Below are 26,501 nucleotides of genomic sequence, written 5' to 3'. Positions count from 1 at the left end.
TCCCCGGCGGTGACTGCAGCTTCTGTGGATGGGTCGGCTTTGGGAGAGGGGGCACAAACCTGACACAAGGAAGGGGCATGAACATGGAGGCACTAACTTGGGACATAGGAGGGAGAGAATACAAAAGGAGAATTGATGGGCATGAGTGTGTGAGAGAGATGGTGCACATGGGGAAAGGAAGAAAGGAAAATTGGGCATACAGAGAGAGGAGTGAGGTAGAGATGCATGGGGATGAGAGGAAGAAATGTTGGATATGGCGGTGGAGAGGGAACAGAGGGACAGATTGAAGGGTATGCAAGGGGGAGGAAAGTTGGACATAGTGATGGAGGGAGAAATGTGGCATTGTACTGGAGAGGGGTGATAGAAGAAGAAATGGGCATGTGGCTGGTGGACAGTGGTGAAAAATGCTGCACATGATCCGGTGGATGAGAGAGGGAGAAATGTTGGATGTAGAAGTAGATTCTATAAACAGATTATTCAAGACAAACATGATTTTGTTACACAACTTTGAAGAGAATAGAACACAGGATTTTTCTTGATGGTTTATGTTTTCTCTAAAACAAGATTAGTTGGACTTCTATGAGTATAGAAGTTATTTTATTTTTTTCCAAGAAAAGATGACCAGTTGTTCTGGTCCACAAATGATAGAGGACTGTAGGGGTGTTTCCTTATTTGCACCTGAAGGTTAGGCCTCTCTAACATCATCAAGCCTGAACCATTGTCTGCAAGAAATCTTTCCAGCATGAACTTTGCAAGAAGAGAGAAAGAAGAACACATCTTTGCTGTTTCTGCCTGATGCATTTTGGGTATGTACCAGAATGGTATTCTAGTCAAGGACATCCATCTATGTCTTCATAATTAGACTGTGTGATTCTTGTGGGAGTTATACTCCTATCCTGTTCTTATCTGTCTAACGGCGCCTGTGTCTCCTAGCCTGTATGAGACCTTACACAGAAAGGCTATTCATCTAAGATCTGTTTCTGGATTGGTCCAAGAAAGCCATCTGACGAGGTCCAAGTGAAAAGTTGCTAATTATAATTAGTCTGTGTCGGGATGCGAGGGAACTCACATCTTACCACAGATATTCTCCACGCATCTATTTCTTAATAATTAAGACCTGAACAGTTACCTCGTGTGACTCTCTGCCTGAGAGAGAGTGAATCGGACCTTAAACAGCTCTGAATTCCATCACTTCAAGAAAACTTGGCTGCCAATAAATTATAGCCTTACCAATGGCTGACGAACACGTGTGCCTGTAGCCAAAAGATTTTCTACGTCTACTAAGCTGAAAAGAAACGATTTCCATTCCACCTAATTTTCGGCGGAGGCCTAATCATATGGTGAGAATAAGGAACTTATTATCTTATCAGCTGGGGTTAGATAAGTGCATCCAATTGTGATATAGGATAAGGTTTGGAAAGCTACCTTGGTGATAACTGTAATCATTTGCTGCTAATCAGGGATTATTATTATTATAAGGAATTGTTAGTGTGTGTAAAAATTAGTTTACTTAGTTATCTAACAAGTGTATTGTGATAATTATGTACTGAGTTTCATTTATGTAATCAGATATTTTGTGAACAATATTTAGATATTGCAGCTGCCTTGTGAATTATATTTTTCTATTTTCATAATAAAAGTATTTCTCATTAGCCTGGGTCTTGTGTCGTATAAATAGACAAAGAAATTTGGACCTGGCAGAGTTTATGGTTTTCCCTAGACAAAACTAACAGACACGTAACTTGTTTATGTAACTGATTAGTATACCATAAAATCTCGCTACAGGACTCAATCAAGAATTCAGTGGTATGCTCTAGCATCACAATCCATGTGCCCCTCTCCCCAGCTTGTACAAGGATAGTTTGAAAAGTTTGGTAAAAAAACCAAAACAAAACAACTTAAACAACGTAATCTCCATTGAAGGCTATATATACAGTACACTTAGTCCAGTGAGTTTCCAGTTTTTTGTATCAGAGGTAAAAAAGCTTATGAAAAAACTGGAAACTCGCAGGACTAAGTATATAGCCCTTGATGGAGACTACATTGTTTAACTTGCTTTTTTACCAAACTTTTCAAACCACCCTCGTTATTCACTTCAGCTCTGTTCTCCCTTTCACAGTCCATCTCTTTTTCCTCAGCTTCTCTTTCCCTCACAACTCATGTCTTCTAGCTCTCAGTTCCTTTTATCTACTCTTTGCTTCCTCGTTCCTTTTCTGCTGCCTGCCTCAGCTTTTCTCCCCCTCTATGGTAGACCAAAGGCAGGAAGTTTCTATGACCTATACTGCAGCTCTTCTCTGTTCCCTGCTATTAGCACATTAGGAAGATATTCCTTATTCAGCCAATAGGTGGCAGAGGAGGCAAGACCAGCAGCTTAAGAGACACCAACCTTCCCTCCTATTTTCCCCTTTGGCCTATTAGCTGGCTAAGGATTGTCTGACCAATGGTGCTTCCTAAGCTGCTGGTTCTGTCTCTTTTGTAGCTTATTGGCTGGATAAGAAATGTCTAACAAATGGGAGGCAGGAGCTGTAGCTGAGGAGAGATGGCCTTTCTTCTTGCTGTCCCCTGTGCTTTACATCCCAAAGATTTCAGCTTTGATGGCTTGACAGTGCTGGAAAGAATATTGAGGGGTGCTCTTGCACCCACAGTGCTGGCGCCTATGATCATTGAGGAGATGTTGAAACCCTTAGTTCAGTGTACGGTGGCAGTGGCAAAGAAAGCAAACAGAATGTTAGGAATTATCAGGAAAGGAATGGAAAAAAAAAGATGGAGAATGTTATAATGCCCTTGTATTACTCTATGGTGTGACTGCACCTCAAATACTGTGTGTAATTCTGGTCATAGCATCTCAAAAAAGATATAGTGGAATTAGAAAAGGTACAGAGAAGGGTAATGAAAGGGATGGGACGACCTCCCTATGAGGAAAGGATAAAGCAGCTAGGGCTCTTCAGTCTGGAGAAGAGACAGCTCAGGGGAGATATGATAGAGATCTATAAAATACTGGGTAGAGTGGAATGAGTAGATCTGAATAGCTTGCTTACTCTTTCCCAAAACACTAGGACTAGGGGGCATGCAATGAAGCTACTAAGTAGTAGATTTAAAACAACTCAATGTGTAATTAATGGAATTCTTTGCCAGAGAATGTGGTAAAAGCAGTTAGTTTAGCAGAGTTTAAGAAAGGTTTGGATAATTTCCTAAAACAAAAGTCCCATAAGCCATTATTAAAATGGATGTGGGGAAATCCACTGCTTATTCCTAGGATAAGTAGCATAAAATCTATTTTATTCCTTTAGATTTTGCCAGGTACTTGTGACCTGGGTTGGCCACTGTTGGAAACAGGATACTGGACTTGGCAGACCTTTGGTCTTTCCTGGTTTAGCAACTCTTATGTTGCATCCTATTTTTAAACTGTTAAAACAAATCAGAATATCATCGCTAAATTTAAATGTAAGAAAATTAATTTCTTACCCTGAAATTGAAGTTCTTCTCTCTAGTACAGTGTCGTTGCTCAAATAGCCATAGAGAAGTTAGAATGGCAGCTGCTGATGTCTTGACACGAATCATTGTGCTGTGTTCCTCCAACAACTCTGCCTTGTTAGGACCAGGAAGACTCTTGTTTGACCAACGAATCATCCATTCCAGCAATTTTGCAATTCTGCTGAATTTTGTCTTCAGTTCTACAGAAAGTTCTTCATTAGGAATTACATCTTTCAAATGAGCTAGTTTGTATGTATATTTGCTACCTAAGGTACAAATTTGTGGCACAGGACAACCTTTATTAGATGAGCTGTACATAAACGGTATAGATTTTTCTGAGCTTTTATCTAGTGCCTGGGTTACTAGATGTTGTTTTAAACTAAATAAGCCTTTTGCTCCCATGCTTTTAGTACTGGATCCACAAAAATACTTATGTACAGAGTTCTCCGATAATTGATGCCTTAAAACTGAATCAGTAAAATTAATCAAACTTTTTCGATATTCATTATTTGAGGAGACTGGTTTTTCTGTTCTGTAAGGCTCCTGTGTAACATCATAGAAGCAACCTGCTCGGAAAACACTCTGGCTTCTTGTTTTGATTTGCCAGCGTCTCATTGATGCATGAACATCAAAAAGAACAGAGTTTAATTCATACTCCTGAAGGTGTTCAGTAAAACTGGTCAGAAAAGGAATTCCTGGGTCACTGGAATTGCTTAAGTCTCTTTCAAGAATATAACTCAGAAAAAGTTCAAGAAATAAAACATATTCATCATCATCCCGCTCAAATTCCCATGTACCCACAACAGGTAATGTAAGTTCTTTCTGTCTCCGTTCACTAAGTTCTGTAAGTTGCTTTGTGTTCCTAAAACAGAAAAATGTGAATAAAAGAAATATTCAAAAAGATGACTCATGCTTAAAAAACTCTAACTTTTGTTCTGAAATGTAATAATTAAGATAAACATATTACAGTATAATATTTCATTTTCATTTATTGACACTTGTATTCCACATTTCCAGTCAAGGTTCAATGAGGCTTACAATCAATATCACAAAATTACATCACACAAAATCAATTAACATTCATTAAGGAGAAAGTTCTTAAATAGGAACATTTTCTGCATAGTATGAAACTTTACATAATTTTTCTGACATCTAATTTCCAAAAGCAGTGAATTCCACCAGAATAAACCATTTTATACACAATTTTATTACATTTAGGGTGAAAAGGTGTGGTGGCTGTGTTAGTCTGATCTTCAAGGTAATATGTAGAAATAAAACAAAAGCATAAAGGAAAAAAATATAATACCTTTTTTATTGGACTAACAATATAGTTTATGATTAGATTTCAAAGGAAACCCCATGAAGACTGAAGCAAAGAATTAATTTAATCTCTCCGCTATAGCCTCGTCTTCCTTGAGAGCTCCTTTTAATCCCTTGGTCATCTAATCCCTTAGATTCTCTTCTCAGCTTCTTGCTTGTAATATACCTAAAAAAGTTTTTACTGTGTGTTTTTGCTTCCAGCGCAATCTTCTTTTCAAGGTCTCTCTTCTCCTTCCTTATTAGTGTCTTGCATTTAACTTGACATTCATTACATTACATTAGGGATTTCTATTCCGCCATTACCTTGCGGTTCAAGGTAGCTTACAAAAGATTAATAAAATGGGGGTTACAATGGGAAAACTATTGATTAACTAGAAAGGTAAGTTATAGATCTTTTAACATTTCTCGGATTGTTAAGGGTAAGACGGCTTACAAAAGAATTAAAGGGGGTAACAATGGAAGCACAATTGTTACTAGTGAAGTAAAGAGTAGATCAATTGTCAATTTTAGAGTTATTAAGAGCACGTTCATTGTGCTGTTTACAATTAATTTCAGTTGGATCCTTCTTCCACTTTCTGAAGGGTTCTTTTTTAGCTCTAATAGCTTCCTTTTACCTCACTCGTTTACCACGCCGAAAAAGGAATCCTCAAAAACCTGTTTTTCAGAACCCCCAAAGTCATCTCATAGGTTAACAGACTTACTCACTGTGACCTGTGCTGTCAATGTGCTGCAGCCTGCCTCAGCTCTTTACAGTAGCTGGAAAGGCAGGATTAATTCTTTGAGGGCCCCTAGGCAAACAAGTACACTGGGCCCCCCTGGCCCTACCCCGCCCATGCCCTTACCCCGCCTCCGTCCTGCCCCCATTTATCTGTTTTTTTATTTACTTCTTTATTTCCACTTGTATTTCTTTTTTTTATTCAAAACAAACCAAGATTAGCATACCAGTGCATAGTTTTTCTTCTATGCAACCCCCAAACATCTCTGAACAAATCCCCCTTCCTTCCCTTCCCACCTACTTACCCAGGACTTTAACTCTGAACCCTTTCCATGCATATATAAAAGTGTTAAAATATTTGTAAAGCAGTAATACTATCCGAAATATAAGTCTATATTAATAACCAAGTTTACAATGTCTCTCAACTGCCTCACTCTACATCAACCAACTGTAACCCATATGTATGTATAAACAACCAAATCTGTAACTCCTCTAGTACGTTCCACTCCATGTATGTTAACTTGTAAAGAAACAACAAGGCAAGCAGTCCACCAAAGAATCCAACATGAAAGAAAAGAAGATTGGCAGAAAATAAGGAGATTCAAATCAGGTTAATTCAAGGTGCTTCCAAGAACCATGCCTGATGCATTTCGCCAAACAAAGCTAGTCAACGCTAACAAAAAACCATGTCTTTCATACAAACAGATCACAGAAAACACCTTCACCTAGCATGGAATATGTAATCACAAGTACAAACTAACCTCTCCCCCCTTTTACAAAACTATAGTATGGTTTTTAGCCACGGCCCATGCTAAAAAATTCTCTACAGTTTTGTAAAATGGGGGATAAAATAGAAATACATAGACAAAGGCTAAATAAAACCACCAAGAAGCTGGACTCTGCATACAATGTAACACCACAGAAACAGGGATGCATGTCCCCTAAAGCAAAAAAAATAAATAAATAGAAATTTTTTTCTACCTTTGTCTTGTATGGTTTCTGCTCTCCTCATCTTCTTGTCAATATATTCCTTTCATCTTCTGTCCTTCTATGCAACTTTCAGAAACTGTATGCCTCCCCCTTCCATCTTTCCCTTCACCCTCATTGGTCTGGCATCCATCTTCTTCCATTCCCTCCTCCAATGGTCTGGCATCTCTCTCCTCTCTTCTTCCCTTCCCTCTCCCACACCACCATGGTCTAGCATTTCACTCTCTCCTCTCCCTTCCTCCCACTTTCATCAGCATCAGCCCCTTTTCTTTCACTCCAACCCAATTCCATCCAGTATCCTTCCCTTTCCCTGCACACAATTTCATCAGTATCTGCCCCCTTTCTCTTCCTCCGCCACCCTTCCATGCTCCTTTCTCCCCCTCCAAACATTGCTGCCGGCTCTGCCCTCTGAGCTCCTTTGCCCGAAAGCAGCATTATAACAGCTGAGGGCAACGGCCCCCCCGCAGTAAGGGCAATGGTCTCCCCCTACAGCAACGGGCCCCCCTCCCGGCATCAACCGCAATGCAGCCGGATCTGTTACTGGAAGGTCCCGCGATGACTGCGTCTGCCGGTCCATCCCCCTCCGACGTCACTTCTTCCGGAGCAAGTAAGTGACTGGGAAGAATAATTCAATTCATAGTTACTTGATGCTATGTTCCACATTAGGAGTCACCACCTAAGAAAAAGATTTAGGTGTTGTTGTGGACAATACATTGAAATCTGCTCAGTGTGCAGAGATGGCCAAAGAAGCAAACAGAATGCTAGGAATTATTAGGAAAGGGATAAAAATAAGACAAGGATAATAATAATACAGGTACCTCTGTGTCGTTCCATGGTGCAACCTCATCTAGAGTACTGTATGCAATTCTAGTTGCCATATCTCAAAAAAAATGGCAGAGTGGAATCAGAAATAGTTCCAAGAAGGGTGACCAAAATGATTAGGAGGATACAGCATAACTTCTCTCATATGAGTGACGGGCTGGGTCAAGAACTGATTGAGTGGAAGGTGACAGAGGGTAGTGATCAATGGCGATCACTCTGAGGAAAGGGATGTTACCAGTGGTGTGCCTCAAGGTTCTGTTCTTGGGCCTATTCTTTTTAACATTTTTATAAACAATATTGCTGCAGGGCTGTCAGGTAAGATTTGCCTCTTTGCGGATGATACCAAAATCTGCAATAGAGTAGACACACCGTATGGTGTGAATAACATGAAGAAAGACCTGGCAAAGCTTGAAGAATGGTCTGAAATTTGGCAGCTAAAATTTAATGCTAAGAAATTCAATGTCATGCATTTTGGGCTGCAAAAACCTGAGGGAACGGTACAGTTTAGGAGGTGAAGAACTTATGTGCATACTGTGTAATCAAGGTACTTGAGTTCAAGGTTTATTTCAATGATTCTTCACAAAGAGTTCAAATGATGCAGGTAAAGCAAGAACAATCCATACAACACACATCAATGGATTGTGGTGCAGACCCAACACGGTCCGTGTTTTGGCTATGAACAACTTCTTCAGGGGTCCAAATGCCACAAAGCTTAGTTATGCTCGAGAGCATACGATAGTGTGTGAATAAAGAAATTATCAATATGGTGACTTGGAGCAAAATGCTCATCTACAGAATTGTGCCATCCGTCTGCTCAGTCATTTGGACCAGGTTGTGCATATGAAGCCTCTGCTCAAGGAACACCACTGGTTACCAGTTTAATTTAGGTTTAAGTTCAAAATTTGCTTCTAGCCATATGGACACCTTCCTACTTGCATTCCCAGCATATTCCATACACCCCCCCATCCAGACACATCAATCAATTAACAACTATCATATAGTCCTGCCCAGTCTGCAAGTAGCTTATTATGAGTTACATGACATAGCGTCTTCTTTTTTAATGGCCTCTGCACTCTAGAATTCACTAATTTCCTTAATTCATAGGGAACTTTCCCTTCAGCAGTTCAGTTATGATTAAGACATGGCTATTTCAGCAGGCATACCCTGGTTGATTTGCATCAGTTTCCACTTGGCAGGATCACCGACCTCTCCCTTTACTAGCCTATTTGCTTGTTTTAATATGTTTATTTTCTAACTTTCCTAATTTGGAATGTTGGTATGAATGGTTGTCTTCCTATTGATTTTGTAATTCCTTTCTTTATGGATTTGTAAGTATGCAATAAATAAATAAAATTAACTAACTGGTAATGCTCTTCAATATTGAAAAGCTTTTTTCTCCCTCCCACAGCAGACCTCAGAGAAATTCAGACTGATTCTTTCTTTGAACAATTCTTCTTGCTGCATACAGTTCTTTAATTGTTTTGTAACTTTTACCCTTTCCTTGTTTAGGCATCCTTTACTGGCAAATTGAGGTGTACTAATTGCTTTTCAGGGTTTAATCCAAGAAGAATTTGGGAGGAGAGGCAGAGCTCCACTCACATTTCTCTATTCTTGGTACTCTCCAGATTGGAAGACCGGTGATCTGTGTGCTCTCAACGCAGCTCCAGGACCCAGAGAGACTGATGCTTCAGTTGCTAAAGTTGATGGACTGGATTTATTGGCATCATAAATTCATTTGTGCTGCTTATTATAACTATTAAGACCTCTCTTGGACATCTGTAAACATAATTAACATCAAGAGAGTTCAAAGTCAGGTCCTAGGCATTGCAGGCACCAGTTATGCAAATTCAAGATGGATATGGGTTTGTTGCATTAGGTGCACTTCTGGAGCCCTTTTCTGGGTCATATTGTTCAAAAACATTAGCTGTAACAAAATCAAACTCAATTTCAAATCTTGACTCGAAGCCAGAGGTCCTCAACTGAGGCCTGCAGTTGGCTAAGCACAAAAAAGGGGAACTTAAAAAGTCAAAACTTAATCAAAGTGAAATCAGGCAAAGTACCACACAAAAATAACAGAAATCAAGCAGAAAAATTTACAAAATTAAGTTTTACAAGCAAAATACATGTTTTGATGTGAGCACCAGTGATGCGTGGCTGACCAGTTCCTTAGAAAGATGAAGACTAAGGTGGTCCTGGGCAACAATGGCAGGCAAGAAATGATGTACATGTGGAGTAAGGCAACTCAAAAGCTTTTAGGTATAATAAAGCTGGAGTAGCTTCCCATACATGGGTTCCATTGGCGATGTCACCCATGCTGTGAAGATTTGCTATCCTGCTTGTCCTCAAAGAAAGAGAAGTATACATAAAAATTATCATCTTACAAAACTCTCAAACAGAATCATAAACAAGTTTTGTTGCACCTATATTTTTGTTTCAGTAAAAAAACATACTTTGACTCTCATGATTTCTGATGATGTGTTATTTTTACCTGCTGTTTTAAGTTCTACAAATTATTCCTACCCATAATAAAAGGCTTACTTTTGTAAATATTTTGGATCTGTTTCCTCAGTCAGCAAAGCCTCAGAGAGAGTATCTGCAGTTTCTGCATCACTGTAAACCTGGGGTTTGCCGTAGTCCGTGAGCGTGCTCTTGCTGAGGCTGGTTCCTAATGAAAATCTGTCATAGCAATGAGTTTCATCATCTCGAGTTTCCTCTTCTGCTGGCTCCCAAATATTCATTTCGGCACCACCTATGTTCCTTATTACACGTTTCAGGATTTTCAGTTTCACTTTCTGGACATTATGCATAACAGCAGACATCATTTCTTCCCTTTCTGGACCTAACAAAAATACAAGAGTCAAATTTAAAGTAAATTATGTTTTAATTGCTGTATTTTACCAAATAAAGAAGTTTTAAAAACTGATGATTCCTAAATGAACAATAGAAGCTGGTTAAGAAACTAAACAGCATTTTACCCATTATCAATATGCATTTCCAAGCCAAAAAAATTACAAGTTATAATTAAAATCACAACTAATTGTTCAATGAAAAGAACATAAAACAAGGCATACAATGACATTGAAAGTAAAAACTGATTTCATAAATTCTATATAAAAAAGTTATATATAAATAAACTGTATGTTTGCTCACAAGGAGAAATTAAACTTTGCCTGCTATTTTGCTTTCCTTTAGTCCCTCCAGACTGACCTAGACAGATGGGTTATGCACTCTTGCCAGCAGGTGAGTTGAGACTGAGAACTATAGAATTTTGGTGGAGCCTATAAGGTAGTGCTGCCTGATTCACGATTCAAATCGATTCACCGATTCATTTCGGGTGAATCGATTCGAATCGATTCAAAAACAAAAAAAAAACCCGGCCTCCCAATTCATTGTCTGACCCTCCCCCTCGCCTCCTAAAGCAGGATCGGCAGCGCTGCCTCTTGCTGGCCAGCCACTCCTCCTTTAGAGGGCAAGGGGGTAGGGTCAGTTATTAAGTGCTGCAGTGTCCGGCTTCTCCCCTGGCCTCCCGCACCTCCATTTACCTGATTCCAGCAGGGAGCAGCCTGCAGAGATGATCGCCGGTACTTTAGCAATCATTGCAGGTTGCCACAGGCCTCAGGAGCTGTCTTCCCTCTGCCATGATCCTGCCTCTGATGTCAGAGGAGGGGCGTGACCGTGGCAAAGGTAAGACAGCTCCAAAGGCCTATGGCAACCTGCAATGATCGCTAAAGTACCTGCGATCCTCTCTGCAGGCTGTACCTGAACCGGAGCTACTTGGACCTGGGCCGGCTCTTCAAGCGCCTGCTAGACTCGTTCCCCGAGGACCACGTCAAGCTGTCGCAGTCGCCCCTGCTTGAAGGTTTGTGCGGCCGCTGCATCTGCTGCATGCTTGCCAAATTCAAGAATTGGGGAGGGGGATAGGAATATTTGCAACCTTATGTGTTTGTTTGTTTTTGTGCTTTGATTTTATTCCTACTTAAAATAAATGCTGCAAAATACCCTTGCTCTATATAATGCCCCTAGTTATTCTAATGCAGCAGCTATTGGGAGGGGGAGATGTTGATTAATGGAAAGAAGTAAAATGGTAATACCTTGAACTTTATTCTTTTTTTTTTTCAACTATATACTTTATTCAATTTTCCAAATAAAATGTCAGTTTAAATGGGTTTGTTATTGATTCGCTTTTTGGATAGCTGTCACTAGCAATGCTCTATATTGTGCAATGCTATGCAGTGCATTGTGAGCTATGCAGTGCATTGTGAGCCCTGCCCTATGGCGGCGGTGGGAGCTTGATAAGAGAAGGAGGGGTGCGGGGAACAGGTGCCAGCCTGGCACTGGCCACCCCATAGTAGGCTGCTTCCCGCTGGAATCAGGTAAATGGAGGCATGGGAGGTAAGGGAGGAACACACAGGGGTGGGGTGCAGGCCTTCATGGAGGACAGGCAGGCCTTCAGGGGTGGGGTGTAGACCTTCAGGGGAGGGGGCTCTGTTATAGAAGTACACGGAGGGAGGGAAGGGGTGTTTCAAAGAGTCGTGCATATGCTGGACTTTGGGGGAAAGAAATAATGGGCCTAAAAATAGAGGAGAGAGAGAGATGATGGGCACGATGGACCACTGGTCTGACCTAGCAGCGGCAATTCTTATGTTCTTATTTAGAGATAACAGGAACAGAAAGGGAGAGATGGTGACCCTGGGGTGGTGGGGAAGGAAGGAGAGATGCTGGATGAAAAGGTGGATCTGTGGATAGAGACGAAAAAAAGGAAAGATGGCAGACCTCCGGGGGAGGGAAGGGAAATGAAAGGGGAAGACAGAGATGGCAGATGGATGGTTAGCATGGAGAAAGGAGACCCTGGCAAGCAAGTTATCAGAAGACAACCAGAGCCTGGGACCAACAAGATTTGAATAATGACCAGACAACAAAAGGTAGAAAAAATAATTTTATTTTCTGTTTTGTGATTACAATATGTCAGATTTGAAGTGTATCCTGCCAGAGCTGGTGTTAGACCGCAAACGTGAGCTAGAATTTAACAGAGAGAGGAAAAGTCTTTTTTGTTTGTTTATTTATTTTTGTTTGTTTACACCACAGCGCCAGTGTGGTTAGGAGAAGACAAAGGGGATGAAGAGGCTATAAAATAAACCCACCAGGATGTTTTTAAAAAAAAACACCCAATTGGGCAGGAAAATAGAATGAATCGAAAAATCGATTCAATAGGCTGAATTGAATCGAATCAAAATTTTTTCCCCTGAATCGGGCAGCACTTCTATAAGGAATCTCCTGGAGCCAGCAACATAAGCTGCTCCTTGCCTTCTATAAACAGGGGAGCTGCAACTGAAGAGTGTGTCATGGTGGGGACTAAGTGGAGAGGAGGGAATTCTGGAGTGGATGCATATGCGCTTTCGCCCAGGGGACAACTTCCAAGGTGGCCGCCATCGAGCCTTAAAGTAGTGCCACACTGTGGGCGTCAGTAACGCTAAGATCTCTGTGATCTGTTTCCTGAGCTTCTGTTTACATAGTTCAGAGAGAAAGACATGGCCACCGTGTCAAAGCAGACTCCCAGATAGTCCAAGCACTGAGTCAGCTACAGCTGACTCTTCCTGAAGTTAACTATCCAACTGAATCTCTGGAGGAGATCCACCATCTGCTGCCGATTCCTTGCTCCTGGCTCTGATGATGTCAAAGAGCATCTGCCACATAATCCACTCCTTCCATAATCAAGTGGGGACAGATGTCCTCCAGCTCCATAAGACTGCACACCTCACCCTGGTGTGACAAGCCCATGCCACAAAGGAGGCAGCTGCTGCCGCTTTGATACCCAAAGCTAGCGCTTCAAACTGTCTTAAGGATCACATCCATTTCGGGATCTTGTGCGTCCTTCAGAATCACCCCTTCCTCACTAGGAAGGGAGGTACACTTGGTCACTTGAGTTACCGTGGAATACACCTTCTGCTGAGAAAACAGCTTTTGGAATTCCAGAGGCATAGGGTAAAGCCTGGACATAGCTTCTGCCACATTTACGGAGCCTTCAAGGAATTCCCATTGGTCAGTGACTAACGAGGTGATGTCCAGATGTGCTGGAAAGAAGGTAGTCTGTGTATTTGTATTGCTCATAACAGAACACAGGGAGGTGGAGGGCTGATGAGGGTCCAACTTCAACTCAAAGTATCCGAAATGGCATGAAACAGTTGCGGACTTGAAAAGATGGCACACTGAGGGGTCGTCACCCTGATTGATAGTAGCCACAGCCTATTGACCTCCGGCTCTGAATAGGGACCCTAAATCACCCAAGGATACAGTTGATCCTTGAGATAATAAAGGGAGGGAAAAGGACTTCCAGTCTTCTCGGTCCTGCTCCGAGTAGTCTGACACTTGGAGCCAGCTTGTTCCAAAGTGGGGAAACTTTCTTGGGAAGGAAATCTCCCTGTTTCGGGGCTAGCATGCTCACAGGCAGCACAGCACTCTCTGGGCCTGTCAAATAGGCTCTCTACAATAGACTTATAGAGTCTGAAAAACCCTGAACAGGCGGACCCAAGGACCCTTGCAGGACCCCTGACTGGGGTTGTTGGACTTCTATTGCCTCCATGTGCTTGCGTTTCACACCCTTGTTATGTGCAGCTTCTGAACGGGATCTTTTTCTTGTTGGCCTGTAGCTCCTGCCCCTTCCTCTCGTGCCACATGGAACATAGCTGCTCTTCTGCCAACAAGGGGCATGATACAGGGGCAGATTGGCCTAAGGAATCCATTACAGGTGATCTCTGATCAAAAGAGGGGTTTTGAGGCAGATCAAAGCTTTAGAAAAAAAGATTGATTAAAATACAAGATGGCCACCACCAGTAAAATGGCGCCAAAAAACAGCCCATGGGAGCTTTCCTGAAACTCAAAAAACTCAGAAAAAGGGGTTTTAGAGGTGGTTGAATCTAACCCTAACCCTAGAAACCTTTGGATCTATTTTTTCTGACCCTCCTCCCCCAATTTTCCCCATAGGAAATAATGGGAATACTCAATGTGGCTTCTCTGGTGCCTGTCAGCTTGAAGCAGTCTGCCTGCAGGGAAAGGAATTCTGCCTCAGATACTGCTGGAAATGAATTAACCTCTGGTGCCTGTCAGCTTGAAGCAGTCTGCCTGCAGGGAAAGGAATTCTGCCTCAGATACTGCTGGAAATGAATTAACCTCTGGAAGTCTTCTGGTTGCCAGTCAGGAGGACTCTGACTGAAGACTCAAGGAGTTGTTACATAGGGGCCCCTTAGCCTGTGCTCAAGCCTCTAATAAATCAGCAGGTGAGCAAGCTCCCAGGGGAACGGACCCAGAGCTATCGATAGATCACAAAGCAGGTTGGCTCCACAGACACTGCAGCCTACCCTTATAGGTCTGCATCCTTTCCCAAGCAGAGTAACCCCAGGAAGAGGACCTCCGGGCACCAAAGCCACACAGAAAAGGAGAACTGATGGACAAAAGTACCCGAAAATAATAAAATGAAGCAGATCAGATCTGAACACACCTTCTCAGTTTGCTTGCAAAAGGAAAAACTGAAGAAGGAGCTATTCTCGACTGATGAAGGGAAGGAGTTGAAAGATAGAAACATAGAAACTGACGGCAGAAAAGACCCATGGCCCATCTAGTCTGCCCACACTAATAACCCACCCCCTAACTTCCTCCGTGAAGAGATCCCACATGCCAATCCCATTTTTTCTTAAAATCTGGCACGCTGTTGGCCTCAATTACCTGTAATGAAAGACTATTCCAGCGATCAACCACTCTTTCGGTGAAGAAATATTTTCAGGTGCACCATGAAATTTCCCACCCCTGAGCTTCAACGGATGCCCTCTTGTTGCCTTGGGACCTTTAAGAAAAAAGATATCTTCTTCCACCCCGATATGGCCCGTGACATATTTGAACATTTCAATCATGTCCCCTCTCTTTCTGCGATCCTCGAGTGAGTAAAGCTGCAGCTTATCCAGCCGTTCCTCATACAGGAGATCCTTGAGTCCTGAGACCATCCGGGTGGCCATTCGCTGAACCGATTCAACTCTCAGCACATCTTTGTGGTAATGTGGCCTCCAGAATTGTACACAGTATTCCAGATGGGGTCTCACCATGGATCTGTACAATGGCATTATGACCTCGGGCTTATGGCTGATGAAACTTCTACGGATACAACCTATGATTTGTCTAGCCTTGGATGAAGCTTTCTCCACTTGATTGGCAGTCTTCATGTCTTCATTAATGATCACCCCCAAGTCTCGTTCTGCTACAGTCCTTGCTAGGGTCTCAGCATTTAGTGTGTAAGTCCTGCATGGATTTTTGCTGCCAAGGTGCATGACCTTGCATTTTTTGGCATTGAAACTTAGTTGCCAAGTCCTGGACCAATGCTCCAGTAGGAGTAGGCCATGTGTCATACTGTGCTTTTGTCTGTTGTGCTCTTGCCTACTATGTTGCATAGTTTGGCGTCATCGGCGAATAACGTAATTTTACCTCAAAGTCCCTTAGCCAAGTCTCTTATGAAGATGTTGAATAGGATCGGGCCCAAGACCGAACCCTGTGGCACTCCACTGATCACCTCCGTCGTTTCGGAGGGGGTGCCGTTTACCACCACCCTCTGAAGTCTGCAAAGTTCATGACTAAAGCAAGACAACAGCTTTAGTACAGAATACTATGGGTTAGATTCACCAAGTCCACCGATTGTGTTTGCAATCGTGCACCGACCTGATTCACTAACCTCGTGGCCAATCATCCTCCGATCCGATCTGCGCATGCAAATGAGTGGAAACAGAATGCAAAATAGGAAGAGCCTCGATTCACTAATCAAATGCAGGCACACCGACTGTGCTGACCGATCCAAAACAAGCGACTTCTGAGGACCAGTCACTTGTGCAAAAACCCTGTTCTCTGCCCCAACTCTCCTGCTCTTGCCGCCCTGCTCTCTGCCCCAACTCTCCTGCTCTTGCCGCCCTGCTCTCTGTCCCGACTCTCCTGCTCTTGCTGCCCCGACTCCGTGGTTATAATCCACAGGTTTAAAGCGGGGCTGTACTACGGTGTGTTCTGTTAAGTTCCAGAACACTCCGAAGTGCAGCCCCGCTTTAAACCCATGGGTTAAAACCATGGGCTTGCAAAAAAGTAAAGTTTCCAGCTCTGTTAAAAAATGTTTCCAGCTCTTCCTTGAGTGAAGATCATGTGCAGACCATCTACAGGCAAAGAAGATGGTTTGCACATGCATCAGGATCGCTCTTCAGTGATCCGTGCGGTTGGTGGGGGGGAGTGCCTCCGATCGCCCTCATTTGCATGAGGACACGTTGTAGATCAGTCAGCCTGCCACTTGTGCATCCCATTGATCGCCCATGAATCGGATAGGATTGGGAAAGTTAGTGAATCTAGGCCTATGTCTTTGCAACAGAACTGGCTCTTCAGGCCATGTCTCTACCTGAAGGAACCTGTTCAAGGCACAAGAACTGGCTCTCCAGGCCACTTCCCTACCACAGGGAATATATGTGAGGCACAAACAGTCTTCAATCTTTTCAGTACTGGCACTCAAAGACACTTCCTTCCCCCAGGGGGGAAAAAAGAAGACCAAAACACAAAACAGTTTGCAAACAGAATCAACCATTTAAGGAAAATGCTGCATACTCTGTTGGAAGGAAAAAAATGTATAGCTCAACCAAAAATTAGTTAGAACAAACTCAAGAGCTACAGAAAGAAGTGATAGGAGGGGGTGGGGGCGAGTACACCGCCAAAACTACCTATCAGCAAGGCGAGGCTCACCTCCCAGGCATTCAAGACCCCAAGACAGCACCAAGGGGTGAAGAACAAAAAAGACCTCCAGAATAAAAAGGAGCCCCTCAGAGCTAAGGAATCAGGAGGTATAGGGAGGGAAGGACCCAGGCACTAGGGTTTCACACCCCAGAGCACAAAGTAACCTCCATAGGCCACAGCCCCAATTAGTGGCCAAGAAGGAGGCCTGGGAGGGAAGCAGAGAATGAATTACAAATACTGCTGTTCTCAGTAACATTTATTTTCCTAAGACTCCCTAGGCCTAACAGATCAGTTGAGACTGCACAGACTCACACCTCTACCATCTGCTGGGAAAATGAGAAATACTGACTCTGGGAGGGACTGCATAGCTAACTTATAGGCTCTACCAGAATTCTAAAGTTCCCAGTCTCCACCCATCTGGTGGTAGGAGCGCATAACCCATCTGTCTAGGCTGGTCTGGAGGGACATTAAGGAATGACATCTTTTATTGCAACACTTTAATTTAAAATTAATACAAATACAAATGTAAAAAGATAATGGTAAAGATTTAAGTTAATCTGGGGCCCTTTGATATCTTTTATGGATGCATTGTAATTTTTTTTCCCTTTGATCCTGTTGGTATATTGCACACATACCCAGGGGGAGGGAGAGGAATATTTATGTCATGGTTTTATTCTATTCCAAGGTATTGGTTGGGTGTGTGTGTGTGTGGGGGGGGGGTTTGCTGAGGGGATTATGATTGATTATAAATGCATATATGATTGATGTTGTTTGTGTGGATACTGTACTGCACTTTTGTTAACTTTGGAAAATCAATAAAGATTTAAACAAAAAAAAAAAAAAAAGATAGTGCTAGCAAACAAAATAGTAACACAATGATCATGAGAACATAAACATAAACTTAGAGATGTGACTATTAATATATAATAATGTTAAAACATTCATAAGACAAACGAATCTCCAATTCTCTAAGAATTTTTTTTAATTCCTAAGATTAGGGTTGTCAGATGTCCAGGTTTCCCCGAACATGTCCTCTATTAGAGGGTTCCCTCTGGCATCTGGGTGGCTTTCTGAATTCATCTCTTTAGTCCAGTTTTCGCCGTTTCAAGGGGCGGCAGCAGCAGCCTAAAAAAGAAATCACCTGACTGGGGTTGGCATTGTGCTCTGGGGCTCCATCCTCTTTTGGCAGTCTTCCCATCTGGCCTTCACCCTTCCACCTGCACCCCCTTCCCCATGGTCCTCTTCGGCAACTCAGCAGCAGTGGCGATCAAAACAGGCTGCCGATGTCGGGACCTTCCCTCTGCGAGTGTTATTTCAACTTTCTGTTTCCGCATAGGTGGGACTTGCAGGGAAAGCCTGTTTTGATCGCCGCCGCTGCCGAGTCACCGAAGAGGGCACTAGGGAAGGTGTGCAGGTGCAAGGGAGAGGGACAGATGCAGGACTTGTGGGTGAGTGGGGAGAGAGAGAGGGGGGGAGGGAAACAAAAGGAAAGATGTCTTACCAGGCAGGGCCGGACTGGAGGGAGGGTGCAAAGATGCTGGCTAAAGCATGCAGGAACAAAAGAAGAGAGGGAATACACTGAAAATGGATACAAACAGTGACATAGAGAAGGGGCAAGCAGGAAGGACAGGGAAACAGAGGGGAAATGCAGATATGGGGGTACATAGGAACAGAGAGGGGGCAATGCTAAAAGGGGGTAGATGGGTTTAAAGAGGGAGGCAATGCTGAAAGAGGCTAGATTGGCACACAGAGGGGGATAATATGTACACCTGCACAGAAGCCAGGGAAACATACACATACACAGAAAAAGGAATGTTACTCTTCCTCAGTTGCTAACTGATAAGAGTGGTGGAGGCCTCTGGGTGTGGCGGGGGTGGGGGGAATTTAATGATAAAGCAATGCAAATGTGGGTAGGTCAGATAAGAAAAATAGATGCAAAGCCAAAAGGTAAGGCCTTGGATACCTAGGGAAAGGTCTCTGCAGAAAGCCTAATTCAAAGTCTATGTGGAACAATTTCCAATGACAGAAGTAGATTTCTACATCAACTAGTTCTGAGCTCAGGGAGAATTGTTCTGGTTCAGTGCTGTTGGATGGCATCATTCACTCATGTGCCTGACTTAATGATGCTTCTTGACAGATAACCCTTGTTACAGACTTACCAGTTCTAATTAAATTCATGTTAAAAGCTATGGAAAACAAGTTGTATAACAGCAGCCCATAGTAAAGATTACCTTTGATGATACAGTGTCTTAAACGTTCCTGAAGAGAATGGTATTTATCTCTCAATGGTACTCGAACATCTTCAGAATTAGGAAATGCTTTTACCCAAATTTCTGCAACCTGTTTAAAATAAATGGGCAGCATACAGATGTGTCAAATGACTGATTTCTGTTTCATAAAATATGCCTTCAGAGTTTTCTAGGCATATGTGGTAGTTTCCTGTATACCACTAAACATGCCATTTCAGTTTAACACAGCATATGTGACCCCCAAATGGAGTTTCAAAATCCTCATTTGGGATCATGAGCACATCTACCCATGATTAAAACCAACATCACTATGGAACTGAAAAAAAAATTCAGCCTTAGAAATATACTTATTAATGTAGTACTAGTATTAGGTTAGGATCCTTCTGGAACTAGTAAGGTCACTAATATTACAGTATGTATGACCTATTTGCTGAATGTACATTACCTCACTGCCCTTCTGGAAACAAAAACATTGCAATTTTATTGAATTTGAGTAATGACCAACATATAGCTCCAATAAATACTAGGCATCCAGATGGTCAAAGGGTGAAGGGCAGTAAACTAATCTATGCACCTATAAAAATGAATCTGTTTTTTAATGGATTCTTGTGATCACTTTGTGTTCAAGATGCCAAATTCCCTATATAAGGGGCTAGCTTCTGTCCAGAATTTAGAACATACCTTGTCTGCCTTTAACTCTATGTACTCGTTTATCAATATATTAATAAATAGTTGCTAAACTGAGTACAGGCTAGTGTATACTTATTTCCACAGACTTTTGGTAGAGAATGTCCAGGGCAATTTTATTCCCTCCAATCCACTAGATGGACTTTTCCTTGGCGCCAACAACAAGAGGTAGGAGGACCTCAATTATTAAAAACAAAACAAAACACTACAACGTGCCCAGTAAGCATGCAAACACACAGCATGCTCACAATAAAAAGAAATCAATACAAGAAATCAATTTCTAGACCGCATAACCAGATAGTTCTATGTCTAATAGGGACAAGGTAAATAAAATTCAAATTTCTGACCAACTGACTTTCTTGCCAAAATTCAAATTGTTAGACTGCCCTGTTCCCAATCAGGTCAGTGAACCCACTATTTACAAAGACAAACTGCAGACCTCACAGCGTATCCTGAAGAAAGCCAAAGCATGGTGGCTGAAATGTCAGTTTATACCTAACAAGACACAGCGAGACCTGGAAACCTGCTACAAGCACAATGCCAAATGCTTTCACAGGGAAGCCCCTGTGCCTGTTGAGGCCAGCCTAAACAAGTCTGTTCCCAGGGTTAGACCAAAAAAAATAAAATAATTTTCAAGTCAGCTTGAACCTGTGCCTCAACCCAGATCAAGAAATAAAGCAGAAGCACATACTGGCAGAGATAAAGGTCACAACACTGAGCAACCAATATCCCATTTATATTTCCTTAGTCCTGGGATTAGGAAAGTAAAACCTGAATCAGGAGGAACTGATTCATGTAGAGTCAAAGTTCCTAGGAGTGTTTCCAAGCAGGTTACACCTGATAGCAAGTGGGGGACCAGTTTGGGAAAGCACACAACACAGAACTGCAACAGCAGTGGAGCAGAAGAGTGTGAACTGGAGAGACCTATTCCCAGAGAAAGGAAGAATCCAGCACTGCCTAAAAGACAGGTCAGGCATTATTCAGAGTTTGACTATAATTACCCTGATGTTGAAATGACTGATGATTACCTGGCAGGATTATCTGAAAGTAGTGGAACTATTTGGCCAGAAGAATGCATGGAGCTTGCGGAAGCCAATTTTGAGGAAGTAGAGGATTTAATGGAAACTGACTGATTAAATGAGGGGCTGTGCTAAACCTTGAAAAAAAGCAAGTTGCATTCAAGTATTTAAATGTACCTATGCATTTTGGGCAGAGAATCTATATTATATTAGTTTGCCAAACTGACTGTTGCTAGCTGCTTAAAGAGAGTAAAACCTGTGCTACTGTGTATGCTAGAACAATAGAACCATCTTGGAACTCTCACATATCTGAGAGAATTTAAAAGAAGAAAGGTTTTTTTGTCTTTTGGGAAGCTGTGTCAGCAGTGCAGTGAACTTTGAGTGTGTTCCTGGCTAGGGTCCTAATTGGGGAGGGACCATAGTCAATGTTCATTGTGGGAGGAGGTCCCTTTGCCCTTGAGTTTGACTAATACAGAGAAAACTCAGAGAAGCAAGTTAGGCAAAGCACTGCAGTTAAAGGGAACTAAAAATTGATAGTTTTGATAATTAAATGTATGGTGTACCTGGTCTGGGAAAAGGTTTGCTGTCCAGCTGGGTGTAACATGGACTGAAGTCCTGCCTGAGAGTAGGCAAGGTGGCCAGAAATGGAAACCATTTTGTTGTTGGTTTTTGTTTTCACTTTTGATCTGTTGAAGCTCATAGGAGTGAACTCATATTGCTAATAAAACATTGAATGCTTTTGTGCAATATTGACTATTTAATCCTGTCTGAAGAAAAGACTTACATTTGGTAGGCCAAGGTGGCCAGAAATGGAAACCATTTTGTTGTTGGTTTTTGTTTTCACTTTTGATCTGTTGAAGCTCATAGGAGTGAACTCATATTGCTAATAAAACATTGAATGCTTTTGTGCAATATTGACTATTTAATCCTGTCTGAAGAAAAGACTTACATTTGGTTGAAATTACCTGTTGCACTTTTGGTGAACTATTTGGAATGTTTTTGTCTATCTTTTGCAAATAAAAAAACTACCGTATTTTTCACACTATAAGACGCACCCTAGATTTAGAGGAGGAAAACAAGAAAAAAAACATTCTGAACCAAATTGTGAAGCCAGCCCCCCTCATTCCCTGCCAGGCTCTGCATCCAACCCCACACTCCTTGCCAGGCTCTGCACCCTGTCCCCCCTTCCCTGCCAGGCTCCGTACCCTATCCCACTGCCCTGCCCTGTAACTTGCCCCCCTCACCTCTGCTGGTCTAGTGGTAGGCTGGGACAGGAGGGATCAGACCTAGCCGACTAACAATTTTTTCCTCCTCCACTCCCCCCGGTAATTTTTTAATCCCCCGTACCTTTTAAAACACTCCCCGCCCGACTGCCTGCCCTTTTAAAACACCCCCCACCCCCAGTACCTTTTTTAATGCCTCTTAAGCCTGGTGGTCCAGCAGTGTATTGGCTGGCAGGAGCGTGCTTCTGTGTTCCAGCCTGGGCCCGCGCCACTTTCTGAATGGCTGTTGTCAGTGCCATTCAGAAAGCACGCTCCTGTAAGTGATCTATTACTCTAAAGCTCCTGTAAGTGATCTATTACTGTATAGTAACCCTCTAATTGTACCCTTCAATCCCTTTCTCCTTCAGGAACTCGTCCAATCCCATTTTGAAACCCAAAATCGTGCTCTGCTCTACTACCTTTTCTGGAAGTGCATTCCAGGTGTCCACCATCCTCTGAGTGAAGAAGAACTTCCTAGCATTTGTTCTGAATCTGTCTCCCTTCAATTTTTTGGAGTGCCCTCTAGTTTTTGTTGCCCCTGCCAGTCTGAAGAATCTGTCCCTACCTTCTCTATTCCCTTCATGATCTTGTAAGTTTCTATAATATCCCCTCTAAGTCTCTGCTTCTCCAGACTCTCAGCATATGGAAGGTTTTCCATGCCCTTTATCATTTTTGTTGCTCTTCTCTGGACCCTCTCTTCTTCTCTCTTATTCCTTTACACCAAAATGCTTCTCACTCTCTCTTTCCTCCCTCCCTCCACTGTGTTAAATATTTCACTCCCTTCATCCCTTTGGTTCAGCATCTCTTTCCCTTCCCTCGCCTCCTCCCTGCAGGTCCAGTACCTCTCTCCCTTCTCTCAACACTCTCCAAGGATCCAGCACCCCTATCCCTTCCCTCTAGCCCCTCCTTTCATAGGTCCAACATATTTCTCCCTTCTCTCTAGCTCCAGTTCTGAACTGCAATTCCAGTACCTCTCCCTTCCCTCCAACTCCCTCTCTTTTCCCTTCAGTTCCAGTCTCCCTCCACATCAGTACCTCTCTCACTTCCCTCCAGCCCCAACCCCCCCATTGATCCAATACCTCTCTTCGCCCCAGCTCAAATCCAGCACCATCCTTCAGCTCCAGCCTAAAGACAGCCAGCAATCCCCCTCCCACATTGAAAGCGGCAGGCAACATCCCCTCCCATGGGTCAGCATCTTCTCCCCAGCTCCACTCATGCCCACTACCCAAATGAACCAGCCGCACCATGCTCAAAAATCCTGAGCGTGATGCGGCTGATTCATTCGGGTTTGCTGCTGTTCTGACAATCACTACCACCAGGCTAGACTTGCTATCATTCCCTTCACTGCTGGTATTCCTCACTTGAACCTGACCTCAGTTCACCAACCACAATCATCTTCAGTCCTAGCCTCCTCTCCCTTTGCTAACGATCACTGATACCAGCTAAGGCTTTGCCAGGCCTTCTTTTTTTTCCTCCAGTGCCCATCAATGATGATGGATCAAGCATACTTTCCCTCGCTTCAGGGTCACTAGTAGCACTTTCCACCAAACAAGAGGAGCAAGAGATGCTGTGAAGCACCCCTATTGTCCTCTTTCTCCTCCTGGAGGTTCTGATTGGGCAGGAACTGACAATACTGGAAAATTAACAGAGGGGAGAGGAGGGAGAATGGAACTGAAAGACAGGGATAATTCTGGGTAGAGTTAGATGGAATGAAGGGTGAATCTGGACAGGAAGAGAGATAGATATCAGCCTTAGGGGAAGAGAACAGGAGATGATCTGGGAATGACTGGCAGATGTGAACCAAGAGTCAGTGAGAGAAAAGGAGGGTGTGAGTAACTGAATCTGAATGGAGGAATAGGATAAGTGCTTGAGTCAGTGGGTTTCAAGTAAGGAGGGGAGCATTGGGGAGAATGAGAAAAAAAGGGATAACCTAGGAAAAATGAGAAGAGTAGTTGAGTTGAAGGAAGAAATCTTCAGGCCTGAGAGTAGCTCACACTCAGTGGTTGGGAAAGGAAAACAAATCTGTGGTGGTAAGAAAGGAATTGGAGAGGTGAGTCTTGGGATGGGGAGTAAAGAGAATGAGCTTGAGGGAATAAACATTGGGGGGCTGTGAGAGAGAAATGGTAACTGAGGGATGAGAGTTGATGGGTGGCTGAGACTGAAGGTGGATGAATTTGTGGTGTGGAATTGGTAAAATTTGCACCTTAGAAATATATTTATTAATGTATCACTAATATTAAGCTAGGATTCTTCTGGTACTAGTAAGATCATTAATTTCACTATGTATGACCCCTCTGTTGGATGTGAAAATTACTTCACTTTCATTAACGTTAATACTGTTACTTGACAGGGAGCTCCACAGGAAAGGAAAAACACTAAGTCACTCGTATCTTGAGTAGTGACCGATTTAAAGCTCCAATAAAAAAATGGGTAGTCAGATGACCAAGGGGTGAAGGGTCTATCACAAAAAATATAAAACCATATATTTAAAGTCAATAGTAAACTAATCTATGCACTTGTAATAACGAATCCTTTTATGTATTCTTTGATCCTTTGTGACTAAGATGCCACATTCCTTATATAATGGGGCTGGCTTCTGACTAGAATTTAGAACATACTTTGTCTGTCTTTAGGACTTATATATCCTCATATTATTAATAAACAATTGTTAAACTAAGCACAGGCTAGTGTATATTTATTTACACAGTTTTGTCTCAGAATGCCCTGAGCTTTGTAGCTCAATGCTGAGATCTATTAGGGAAGCGATATAGCCCTGCTGAGTCAGAGAGGAGTACTTCTGCCCCCAGACTGCAATGATTCAGGTAGGACCCTGAGGGAGAGAGAGACTTCCACATTTGCTAGCTGTAGGCTGAGAAGGAGCCTTGGAAAGAGCTGGAGAGTATATGAGAATATCAAGGGGATGGCTGGGCTATGGCTAACCTCATATATTGAACAAAGGAGAGTCCTGTGATAAAGGAAGACAAGTGTGGAACTGAATTAATACTCTTAAGAACTTTGAGATTCCCTATTTTGTTGCACCTTTTAAAATGGTTTTTTGAATGTCTGGGTGAATATACAGAGGGTTCCAGGAAAACCCGTAATGGACTCTGCCATAGTTTGTGTTCAGAAGTATAAATTGTCTGCAGACTGTATGTTAATAGTGTCCTTTGTTAAGTGTTTAAGGCCCTGAAACTCTAAAGTCACCACTAAAATCTGTGAGCTGTTGCAGTGCTAGTAAATTTTTTGGTTTCTAAAAATTCCAAAAATTCTGCATGCAAATGAGGTTCACGGAAATATCATCCGATCAGTCATTGGAGAAAGCACCTGACACAAGCGCAGAACAGTTCACGGAAAGAGACATAAATATGTGCATGTGCCAGGAAAAGCTAATTATAAGCGTGCCTTATTGTAGCACATCATAGGCATACATCATAAGCATCATTTAATAGACACAATACATGGCCACTTGGTTGTCCGTCCGAACAAGGACCACGTGGTCGTGTAGCAGATGTTGAAAGGCTTTGAGAGCATTGAAAATTGCTCTGAGTTCCAACAGATTGATGTGACAAAGATGATCCGTGCTGGACCAATGGCCTTGAGTATGGAGACCGTCATGATGAGCCCCCCAAGCGTAGGTAGAAGAATCTGTCGTGAGGACCTTCTGTTGCGGAGGCGAGTGTAATAGCAAATCTCTGGAAAGATTGGAAGAGAGCATCCACCAGAGGAGAGACTGTCTCAATGAAGGAGTTACTGTAATGTGCTGAGAGACTGGATCACAATCCTGTCGCCACTGAGATGTCAGGGTCCACTGAGGAACTCGAAGGTGAAGTCTGGCAAAAGGAGTCATGTGAACTGTAGAGGCCATGTGGTCGAGCAGGACTATCATTTGTCTTGCTGAGATTGTTGATAGAGAAGATACTTGTTGGCAAAGGTGAATGAGAGCATCTTGACATGGCTGAGGAAGGAATGCTCTGAGCTGAAGTGTGTCCAGTATGGCTCTGATAAACTGTAGAGTTTGTGAGGGATGCAACTGGGACTTAGGAAAGTTGACTTCGAATCCTAGGCTTTGGAGGAACGTAATAGTTTGTTGGGTCGCTACAGTAACCTCCTGTTGAGACGACGCTTTGATGAGCCAGTCGTCTAGGTATGGAAACACCTGAAGGCCCTGCGTCCGCAGGGCTGCAGCTACCACTACGAGGCACTTCGTGAAGACCCTAGGGGA

At 42.8% G+C, this 26,501-nt stretch overlaps 1 protein-coding gene across 5 annotated transcripts in view; it reads right to left on the bottom strand.

The window, feature by feature from the left end:
- Nucleotides 1-26,501, bottom strand: part of CPLANE1 (ciliogenesis and planar polarity effector 1) — a 372,488-nt gene that overhangs the window by 175,782 nt on the left and 170,205 nt on the right. For all 5 annotated transcript variants that reach the window (XM_033932742.1, XM_033932734.1, XM_033932750.1 and 2 more), the window contains 3 exons: nt 19,294-19,402; nt 9,857-10,157; nt 3,466-4,336 (listed from right to left, as the gene is read on the bottom strand). In XM_033932742.1, coding sequence (XP_033788633.1) covers nt 3,466-4,336; nt 9,857-10,157; nt 19,294-19,402 — 1,281 coding nt within the window. The remainder of the gene's footprint in view (nt 1-3,465; nt 4,337-9,856; nt 10,158-19,293; nt 19,403-26,501) is intronic.

The sequence above is a fragment of the Geotrypetes seraphini genome, chromosome 1 (genome assembly GCF_902459505.1).
Source record: "Geotrypetes seraphini chromosome 1, aGeoSer1.1, whole genome shotgun sequence".
Lineage (NCBI taxonomy): Eukaryota > Metazoa > Chordata > Amphibia > Gymnophiona > Dermophiidae > Geotrypetes > Geotrypetes seraphini.
This window is presented reverse-complemented; position numbering and strand designations above follow the sequence as displayed.